The sequence below is a fragment of the Portunus trituberculatus genome, chromosome 16 (genome assembly GCF_017591435.1).
Source record: "Portunus trituberculatus isolate SZX2019 chromosome 16, ASM1759143v1, whole genome shotgun sequence".
In the NCBI taxonomy this organism is placed as follows: Eukaryota; Metazoa; Arthropoda; class Malacostraca; order Decapoda; family Portunidae; genus Portunus; species Portunus trituberculatus.
The window spans coordinates 1,043,719-1,055,359 of NC_059270.1; the positions used below are offsets into that span (position 1 = coordinate 1,043,719).

The following is an 11,641-nucleotide window of genomic DNA, read 5'->3' on the forward strand; positions in this document are numbered from 1 at the left end:
TACTACTAAAATTACTACTTATTCTACTACTACCACTACTACTACTACTACTACTACTACTACTACTACTACTACTACTACTACTACTACTACTTCTGTTACTACTGCCACTACTGTTATTACTGCTGGTTCTACAACAGCAAGAAGAACAATAACAAAAACTGTAGATACAACTCAAGCATTTCCTCCTCTTTCTTTTCCTCTTCCTCTTCCTCTTCTTTTCTTCCTCTTCCTCTTCCTCCTCCTCCTCCTCCTCCTCCTCCTCCTACATCTACTACTATTATTGCCGTTACATTTCACCACTACCACCTTTCCACCATCACTCATTCATCTCCGCGATAATTCTCTGATGGACAGTTTAATTCCTTTCACGATCCCTGCGCGTAGCGGGCACATTTTCCGCCTTCCAGTCAGCCAACCAATGAGTCAGGGAGGCATTCAGTCAGTCAGTGAGCGAGGCAGTAGAGGCAGTCAGTTTCCCTCAACAGGCAGGTGGTTGGTATAAAAAGAAGCCTTGAGTTGATGTTTGGTGTTTTGATGGGAAGGCTCCTCAACTTGGTCACTTTAGGGAACATGCACGTCTATTACGGTAATCGGAGTCTGATGCATGGTGTTAGAGTTTTAATGTACTCCCATCGCTCTCTCTCTCTCTCTCTCTCTCTCTCTCTCTCTCTCTCTCTCTCTCTCTCTCTCTCTCTGGTTGTGTTTTCAGTCTTTCTCTTTTTCTTTCTTTCACTTTCTATTTCTTTCCCGTTTTGAAATCTATGCTTGTTTTGTTTCTCTCTCTCTCTCTCTCTCTCTCTCTCTCTCTCTCTCTCTCTCTCTCTCTCTCTCTCTCTCTCTTTCTTTCTGGTTGTGCTTCATTGTTTCTTTCTTCCTTTTCTTCTGTTATGAAATGTATGCTTGTTTTGTATTGCTCTCTCTCTCTCTCTCTCTCTCTCTCTCTCTCTCACACACTCACACACACACACACACACACACACACACACACACACACACACACACACACACACACACACACACACACACACACACACACACACACACACACACACACACACACACACACACACCGCGCGGTAAACGATTTAGTATCAAGGTTTCTAGGAAAAAGATTTACGGGAGAGAAAAATTTCCGAGCCATAAAATCAATTAGCCGATAGCACGACCAATTAACTGAGCTGCTTCTTGCGACTGCTGGTGATGAGTTCCCCGCTAGTGCTCCCTCTCTCCTCCCCTCCCTTCCAATCGCCTTTTCTCTCCTCCTACCTGCTACCTTCTCCTCGCCCTGCCACACCAACCTTTTCTCTCTAATCTCCACTCCTTCTTGTTCTTCTTCGCGTTCTGGTTCTTCTTTTTCTTCTTGTTCTTTACCCAAACCTACCGACGTCTCTTCTTTTCCAAGCCTCCTTCTCCTTCCAGCGCCTTTCCCTTTTCTCCTTCACTCTCCACTCTCCCCTCACGCTCACCCTTCTTTCCCTTCACACCCTCCGTTACCTCCTCGCACTTCATCCCTCCCCGTCCTGCTCCTCGGGATATCCATCTTTAACAAGAACGTAAAGCTAAAACTGTTTCATTTTGCCGTAGAAGACCTAATGTGTGACTTGATGTGTGGTAAAGTAGTAGTAATTTATTCGTGATGGTGTGTGTAACTGTCTCATGAAGCAGATAATTTTAGGAGCGTTTACCAGCGTTTCTTTTTTCGAGTGTTTGCTAATCGTATGTAGAGGAAGGTGATGTTGTAAGGTAAAAGTAGTATTAATATATTCGTGTAGGTTTGTCTCATGAAGTAGATAATTTTAGAAGCATTTACCAGTGATTTCTTTTTCTTAGGAGTGTTTGCCTCTAGAACCATAAAAACATCTTTGAAAACTCGTGTAAACTTAAACAAAGCCTCTTGATATAGTGGAGGTGAAGCACAGAGGGGTTTGAAAATACGAGCTTTAGTCAGGTGGCCTTGGGTGCAACTCCAGCAAGGGCAAAAGAAACCTGTTAACTTTCCCTTTCAGCAATCAGACCAGCATCAATCAGTACCTCCGCCTAGTGAGTGTCGGGGAAGGCATGGCAGCTTCACCTCCATTCATCCTCATCAGCTTATATGATTATACAACCGGATTAGCTTCACTTCGCCTCTTCCACTCACCTCCGCTACCTGTTCCTCTACTCCAGCTGTTATTTCCTCCGCTATCTCTCCGTTCTCCGTTTTACTCCTCATTGCTAGAATATAACACTCACATCTCCCTATAACCCGCATCTTGATCACAGCTTTCTATATCTCACTCACCGCACTGCACTTAGTCAAACACAAGGCGAGTGGATCTTTTCCAATCTCGTTCTCTGATGTCGATGATTACCAACGTGTTAGGAGAGCAAAGGTACGCTTCCCACCACCTTGACACAGTGACATTGGGTGATCTACTCGGCGATGGAGAGAAGAACGTGGTCTGTAGGAGGCTGGAGGGGGCTTGTGCGTGTGTGTGTGTGTGTGTGTGTGTGTGTAGGTTGGGTGGAGAATCATGAGGCGGCTGTACCAGACTGTGTGTTAAGAAGATTCGTGTTGTCAGTGTTTCTGTTATTTTCCATGAACACAAATACTTCCTCTTTAAGTGGACCTGTGACGCTTGTATGTGTTTCACTGTTTGATCTGCTGCAGTCTCTGACGAGACAGCCAGACGTTACCCTACGGAACGAGCTCAGAGCTCATTATTTCCGATTTTCGGATATGCCTGAGACCAGGCACACACCACACACCGGGACAACAAGGTCACAACTCCTCGATTTACATCCCGTACCTACTCACTGCTAGGTGAACAGGGGCTACACGTGAAAGGAGACACACCCAAATATCTCCACCCGGCCGAATCGAACCCCGGTCCTCTGGCTTGTGAAGCCAGCGCTCTAACCACTGAGCTACCGGGGATGTGTGTGTGTGTGTGTGTGTGTGTGTGTGTGTGTGTGTGTGTGTGTGAGAGAGAGAGAGAGAGAGAGAGAGAGAGAGAGAGAGAGAGAGAGAGAGAGAGAGAGAGAGAGAGAGAGAGAGAGAGAGAGAGAGAGAGAGAGAGAGAGAGAGAGAGAGAGAGAGGGGGGGGGGAATGGATGGCAGATAATGGTAATGAGCCTCATGTTGCTAAGTATGCATTAATTAGGGACTACTAACAGAGGGGAGTCTTGGAGGCGCGCGCGGAGTGTCTTCCAGGCTAAGAGTTAATAGCAAGCTAATGAGCGATTGAAGAGAGAAGTCCAAGTATTCTGGGGCAGGCGGAGTTTATCATCAAATTTATTCACCGCTAATCGCTTGAGTTGCAGTTACTTTACTTGAGCGGTGACTGATTGGGGCTAATGGCTGGAGTTGGGCGGATGACGGAGAAGCTGCCGAGAGGAGTGGGATCCAGCCAGATATGCCAGGTTCGGCTGCTACAGTGAGGCTCAGCAAGCTTTCTCCGTCTTTATCTTTCATTGTTCCTATCTGGCTGCTACTCCACGCTAGTCTCTCCACACGATTTATCTCTGTTCATTGACTGTTCGCTCTTCCCTTCCCTGAGTGTTTCCTTCCATCTCCTCCTCGAAGATTTAGCTTATTGCTGTTCCATTTTCGCTTGATGTTAATCGCTGATTCCTGTTGGTCATGCAGGGAACAGGACGCGTGTGTTTCAGTCTCTCAGTAACCTTGCGTCACACCATCTGTTTGGAAGGTACAGTCGAGGTGTGCATCCCTTCACCTTTCATAGCCAGTCTTGGGTCTCCACGAGCTGATTCATAGATTTCCTCTGTGCTTTGTATTAGATTTAATGTGACTGCGGTTCTGTTACTGTCCACTTTGAAAATTGGTAAGAATTCACAGCAGAACGTGTATGCATTTCCTCTAGATTATCTGTTGTTATTGCAAGCACAACTATTCTTTGTTGGCGGCAAAGTGGTAAAACAACGCCACAGTTCCTTTTACCAGCACCTGAGAGGGCGACACCTGGTGGACGCCACTTGGGCAGCCACACCACGAGCTGCCTGCACTTGAGAACAACGCGCATCATTCCTTCCAAGACTTTGATTCTTTGCACGTAATGACTAGCGCGGTCCACATTCACATATTTTAGTTTTTCCTACAACATGAAGCATTGTAGGCAATTAACAATGAATGTTAATATGACGCTTGACGTCTGGCATCCATATCTGTCATTGCTAATTTAAATCGTAATCGAATCATAATAAAACTCGAATCATAATCTATCATAACCAATTCAAAGGATCCTCTGCTTATTGCTTTGCCCCTCATTGCAATTATATTTGCTGATGCTCATTATCATCGTATTTACAGTATGATTATATATATATATATATATATATATATATATATATATATATATATATATATATATATATATATATATATATATGTGTGTGTGTGTGTGTGTGTGTGTGTGTGTGTGTGTGTGTGTGTGTGTGTGTGTTGCCCTTAACAGCATTCCGCTGACAAATGCAAACTCACCATTACTTTGTAAGAGCACGAAGAAAGGCGCGTTGATACCCTTGTTGGCTGGCACAGGGACGGAACACCCGCAGAGTTTGTTGACTGCTCTGTATGGACTCTCCAATGTTTACTTTCTGATATTTGCAACAAACAATTACAATGTTACGCATCACCTGCTGGTGCGTTTGTCTGATGCAAGACAGATAGAGTGGCAGTGACACTGGACAGTTTGTATCGCAGTAGCCTGTGATGACCGAGAGAGTGGCAGTGACATTGGATAGACCGTGTCGTGGCAGAGTTGTAGCCTGTGATGACCATTAGAATAGTAGTGGTATATAAAAGTTTATATTGTGAAAGAGTAATCGTCTATGATAATGGTACATTACAGCTTCTGTAATTTTCTAGTGTTCTATACAAAACACAAGCTGAACTGTGTCATGTCGCACGTCAAGACAACTCTGAGGTGCTGGGCGGTGCCTTCTTTTGCTACCCTTCTGCTTCTTTTCCACGTTACTTTAAAAGCGTTGGGACACTATAACAATTCAACCTGACATTAGAAGACGTGAGAAGTACCAAAACATAGGATATTGTTCTGCATGACTAACTAGTTAGTAAATAGACAGTTTATAACTCAGAACACTATAAGAAGTCGGACAAGTCTACGTTTGAAAAGACTCTAACAAGCAAAGTTTAGGCAATTTAAGGTTTCTTTCTTTGCGCAGTGAAAGGTGGATAAATTCGTCTATCAAAGTTTCCTTTGCAGAAAGTAACATAATCTCGCCACGCTGCTTAGCGGGCGAGCGTGGCAGGGCAGCAGGACCAGCAGAGCAGCGAGCCAGGCGGTGGAGATGGACTGTGCATGTGACGTGGCGCATTGCATATCAGATTCAACTTTTCATGCCGGCAAGCACCTAATCAGGATAGAAGTTAAGGGATGCGTATGAGTTTTCGTCTGGTCAGAATGCTATAAAGGGTGGCTGCTTTAGGAAACACAGTGGCAAGGAACCGCCTGGAGGAGGGCAGTACAAAGGCGTGACGAATATTCCAGACACTTTATTGCCACGGAAAATGATTTGTAGCTGCCAAAATCATATACTACAGACATCGCTATACATCTAAAATAATGGACTGCTGCAAAGATGGGTGGAATCACATCGTGTGAGCCTTGAGTGTTCGTAATGATTTTCTTAACGACAGATAAGAATGAATGACAATGGGTCAGGGAAGGCCTGTACAGTTCTCAGGAGACGATGTAACTTTCGGTAACAAATATTTTGGAGGTCAAACTAAATGGTTTTATGAAATACCATCGCGAATTGTCCTGCTGTATTCTGGCTGAAATATTAAAAATAATAAAAGGTATATTTGAATCACGATGTTGATTCTTTGTGCAAAAGTATTTGGCAGAAATTAAAACATTTTTATAGGAGTGAAACAAACTCCGTAGAAATTGAAAATGTCTTTTTATAAATCAAACTTTATTGGAGATCATAAAAAAGTCTCATCTTAAACTGAAACATGTACAACAATGAACAAGACATCACAGTGTTGCGACATCTCTCAGCATCAATAAGTGGCGAGCGTAGCTAACACTGATGTCATCCTGTCTTGGCGAGGGCTGTCATCAAGTCGTCATGCTCGCCTCGTGCGTGTGCCTAACCTAACCGTACTGGCACGCGGCTCACGGTGGCGAGGGAGACGCGCCACAGCCTTCCTCTTAAATTTCCTAAGTTTCATGAGCAGTAAACTGAAATTCCTGAAGCTCTGAACAAGTAATTAGAGTTGTTCTCGGACACTCGTAATTAATATTTCCAAAACCAAAACTAAGAATCAAACGTAAAGAAAAAAAAAAAAAAAAAAACAGGCAAATCTATATAATGGAACAATTGGTAGTTTTAAACTTGAAAATTCCTGGATACAATACTTCCTCTTCTTTTTTTATAAAATATTGAGAACAGGAAAACTTGCTGTCAACACTCATATCTCAGGGCGGGGACAACGATCACTTCACTCAAACTTCACCACTTGCCTTCACTAACAGTGAAAATCTGGTCATATTGTTATTTGCACAAGTTGCAAAGTTTTGCCTCTTTGTGATAGACAAAGACTTGAAAACAATATATGAAAACAAACTATCAGGAAAGTATGCACAGCTGCGAGTAGACCTCAGCGTCAGGTTAACCAAGACTGAGCTATCTCCTTCAGAGTACAGAGCTCCGGGATCGGGATAAAGATAGTGAGAACAGATGATAGGTGTGAATAGGATAATGGGATATGATGGCATGAAAGCATATCCACAGCATTGAGGAGATCCATAAAGAGACTGTCCGCCTCCTGTTTGTCTACTCGTATTTGTCTGTCTGTCTGTCTGTCTGTCTGTCTGTCTGTCTGTCTGTCTGTCTGTCTGTCTGTCTGTCTGTCTCTCTCTCTCTCTCTCTCTCTCTCTCTCTCTCTCTCTCTCTCTCTCTCTCTCTCCATTCATCACGCGCCTTCAGAGTTTCAATCATTTCAAGTTTATAAAGTAAGCGTAAGTTATTTTTTCGTCAAACAACTACTACGCTCAATGATCCAAGAATAACCAGAGTGTTCCCTTCATGTCTTGTGTCTGCGTGCGATCATGAGCCACCTCAAAGATGCGGCCTTTAATGGAGCCACTCTGCGAACTGCTTGGCTAAATATTTCCAGTGAAGTACCTCGTGACGCCCTTTTTTTATTTACACCGAGAATGAACGTAAGAGTCATGTGATGAAACCTATTTCCGCCTCTTGAATGCTTTGTTATGGACCTTAAACACAGGGAAGAAGAACACTTTCCATCTTGTTGGTTTATACACTGTTTACTTACCAAATCCGTCCCGCTCCGTCCCGCTCCGCCCCGCCCCGCCCCGCCCCATTCCGCCATCCTCCATCCCCCTATCCCGTTCCTTCCTCTTGAATTAGATGACTGATTTGCTGCTTCTAACAAAGGTGATGGTTTCTGTACGCGTAAAATCGTAAATACACACACACACACACACATACACACACACACACACACACACACACACACCCGTTGTTGGTTGGGTGGTGGTTGAGTCGCGCCTGACGGGTTCGCAATGGCAGGAGTTGGTAGTGGTGAAGGCTGCCGACTTAGGGCCGGGTGAGGGAGGTTGCTTAAGGATAACGAGTAAGAGGAGAAGGTTAATGAATGAGGGATAATGAGTGTGTTAACGAGGCAAGGTTAATGAGGAGTGGAGATGTGGAGTGCGCAGGTGAGGGCAGGCAGGGGGTGGTGCGGGTGGCACTGAGCGGAGGCTGGTGGAGGGAGTCAGCAGTGCCAGTCAGGTTGTGAGCGTTGCGCTGCCACCACCGTCCACCACCATCTCGCTCGCGCCTCGCTCCTCGGTGTTGTGAGAGCCTTGCGTCCTCGCCTTCCACAGCTCCGCTTCTCGGCGTCCCTTGGCCTTGCCGCCAGCGGGCACCGGCAGGTCTTGAGCTGAGCCTCGGTGGTGTGGGTGACCAGTCATGTCATCCACATTGTTCCCGCCGTCGTCCGCTCCGTCTCCATCTGTGGGGGCGGTGTCCTCGGGCGTGCCCACGGGACTAAAGGCTCTGGCTCAGACTCTTCCCGTGCTCAAGGTGCCCAACGTGACCGACAAGGAGGAGGATTCCGTGGAGGCACAGTACAACGGTGGAATAGTGAACGGGAACGAAGAACTGGCCACGGTTCCTGCCAACACTCGAATCCCTTCCGTCATCGTGGACGTGGTCAGCATGTGTTTCCAGTATGACAATTGCACCACTAATGGGACGGAGATCGCGGCAAAGAACTGTACCGTGAATTGTACCTCGGAAGACCCTTACGACACGGAGAGGAACTACTGGACTCTGCTGCTACTGCTGTTCCCAGTCTTCACCGTGTTTGGCAACATTCTGGTGCTCATGTCCGTATACAAGGAGCGTTCGCTGCAGACCGTCACCAACTACTTCATAGTGTCTCTGGCGGTAGCTGACCTTCTCCTCGCCTCCTTCGTCATGCCCTTCGCCGTCTACTATCTGGTAGGTCCCTTTTCTGTTCCACTCGTGCGCTTTTCTCCTAAATGCAGACATGCGAAACGTTTGCACAATAAGTGTTCACGAGGAGTACTGATCACCAAGCAACGCTCGAGTCTATCGTGAGCCTTGGACTCTTGTGTATCCCTCCCAGCAATACAATGAACGGTGAACCAAAAGAAACTGGCAACATTATTATAATTCATGGCAAACGCACCTTTTCATTCTCGTGTTTGTATATTTGAGTGTGTGTGTGTGTGTGTGTGTGTGTGTGTTCACTATCAGTATGGAAACATTAACGTGCTTTCACTGTACAACATGAGCGTGAATCAAGTAAAAATGAGACCAAATATGAAAATGCCTCTCTGTTTAGCGTTGAGTCACGGCTTCGTTTCCTTCACACTCATACAAACTCGCGTAAACACCCGCGCCTTGTAAGCTGCCTTCCCTCCACTACTGAAGGTGTTTCCCCCTCGCACACACACACACACACACACACACACACACACACACACACACACACACACACACACACACACACAAATGTCCTATAAGACCGTATACTACCATAATACCGATCACAATAGTAGTAGTAGTAGTAGTAGTAGTTAGTAGTTGTTGTAGTAGCATTAAGAACAACTGTAGTGATAGTAGTAGGTGCTGTAGTTATTACTATGGTGATGGTAGTAGTCATATTATTATCATTATTATTATTATCATTGTTATTATTATTATTACTATTATTATTATTATTATTATTATTATTATTATTATTATTATTATTATTATTATTATTATTATTACTATTGTTATCATTATCGTTATCATCATCATTATTATTATTATTATTATCACCATTATCATACTGTAATCGTCATTAACATCATAATCGGTAGTAGTAGTAGTAGTAGTAGTAGTAGTAGTAGTAGTGGTGGTGGTAGTAGTAGATGATTGATGGCAATAGTAGTAGTGGTAGTAATGATGGTGATGATAATGATATCTATATTAATGATGGTGATAATGATAATGATGAAAATAAAAATGACAGTAATGATAGTAATAGTAATGATGATAATAATAATGATAATAATGATAATAACAATAAAAATAACAATAATAATAATAATAATACGGCATGAACAGCAACAACAACAACATCAACAGCAGCAGCAGCAGGAGCGATAACAGTGAATAAAAATACTAACAACAACAATACTCTAATTAACAGAAAGGTGAAGAGGAAGAAGAGGAAGAGTAAGAGGAAGAAGAAGGAGGAGGAGGAAAAGGAGGAGGAGGAGGAAGGAGGACGAGAAGGAGGAAGTGAGGAATAAAGATAAGGAAGGGTAAGAGGGTAGAGAAGAAGGGATGAGAGAGGAGAGAAGGGAGAAAAGATGAGATGAGACGAGATGATATGAGATGAGATGAGAGAAGATGAGAGAAGAAAAGAGAAGAGAAGAGCTATCAAGTGACAGAGGCAAAATGTAAAGAGAAGACAAAAATAAGAGTGAGAGAAAAACTTTTTGAGATGAAACGTCGTGGTAAGTTGGTGGGAATGTCAAAGCACTACTGTGTCTGCTAAAGTGTGGAGACGTCACTCGCTTTTGTCTGGTCTGCTTGATCTGCCTTGCGCTACCTGACGCCTTCCAAGAGACGTGACGGCCCACACCCACACAGCAGAGGCGTTAGGTGTGAAGTATCTCACAATAAGCGGGCGGCGTGGGCGGGCTGCGTGGGCGGCAGTGGCTCAGTACCCAGAACAATGCAGACGACTTAAACGATTTTCTTCGAGGAAATTTCTTTCATAATCTTGTGGATGTGTTTCCGTGGAAAAGGTAAAATTGTTAAGTGCTATATTTTGCTTTACGGAAATACAACAAAGTGACGTGAATGGCATCATCAGCTGGATTTATTGTGGTGCACACATGCAGACTGACGGAAGAGTGGTAGTTATTCTCTCCCTGCTCCGCCTGTGAGGCCATCCGTGTCGCTGGGAGAGTTTTCAATTTGACTAAAGAAACATGTAAGTCTCTGTGTATGTCTGATACCATGATACGGGCAAATGTTTTAATTTCCTCTGCACAACACACACACACACACACACACACACACACACACACACACACAAATGTACCGATATTCGGCATGAATTAATACGTCGGGCAAAATAAACGACTTGCACGTTCATGTGATTTATCGGACAATTATCAGTGTTCAGTAAATTTTGAAAAAATTCACACTTCATAACCTGTCATGTTGGTTATCATTCAGAGTGGTGCGCGGAACACCGCTGCTGGTGACTTGTTGAAAGAAACTGTGCTGTTGGCTGACATGTTACTGCCCTAGTGTTTGATGGAGGTTCACTGCCCCTCAAGGGTTACAATTCACGTCGTGATGTCACAGTATCTTTTCTTTCTTAGACCATGTCATGAACGTATAATGGCAGGCGTTAATATTGGCGCATCGCGGCAGATGAGTCTCTGCGGCACGCGCCACGCTTATCTTTGGACTTGTTTACTGTGGATCGGCCGCGCACTGGTGGCTCTGATAAAGATACCAAGTGATCTGAGTAAAAAAAAAGTCAATGAAAGTGTAGTCAGTGTCATGCATGAATGAAATACTGAAATGCAAAACAAAAGAAGTCCACGCTACATTGATTCAGTGCATCAGTGCGACGAACTTTTCTGCTGCTCAAAAGAACCGAGCAGCACGGCGCCGCTGTGGCTGCTGCTGATTGACAAGTTTGGGAGTGGAGGCGTTTGTAGGTCGGAAGAAGCCCCTCCTCAATGAGGCGGGTGGGGCGCCCCTGCCGAGGGGTCATAGAATGGCGAGGTGTTGCTGCTGGGCTGCAGAAACATGCGTGCAGTGCCAGTTGGAGGCCACAAAACGTGACGCTGGTAACACGAGTATTACCGACACGGCAGCAACAGGTGATGCAACACCTCTCTTCTGGTGCTATCAAGATGTGCTTCACTATTTATTCCCTGAGAGTTGCGTTATGATTACTCAAGAATATCATATCTTTACTAACGACAAAGATAAGCAAACAACCCAGCAGACAAAGTATTTACAGGCTCGATGGCGACTAAACATTGTTAACCTTTTCATTGTTAATTGGCAAATCTTTCCCAGATTAAAGACCATTCTG

The 11,641-nt window shown here is 44.5% G+C and overlaps 1 protein-coding gene across 1 annotated transcript in view; it reads left to right on the forward strand.

Moving 5' to 3' along the window:
* Nucleotides 1–7,757: 7,757 nt before the first annotated feature.
* LOC123504466 (dopamine D2-like receptor) overlaps nt 7,758–11,641 on the forward strand; it is a 553,454-nt gene continuing 549,570 nt past the window's right edge. Inside the window, exon 1 of the mRNA XM_045254990.1 lies at nt 7,758–8,502. Within this exon, the coding sequence (XP_045110925.1) occupies nt 7,969–8,502 (534 nt within the window). The 5' untranslated portion in view covers nt 7,758–7,968. The remainder of the gene's footprint in view (nt 8,503–11,641) is intronic.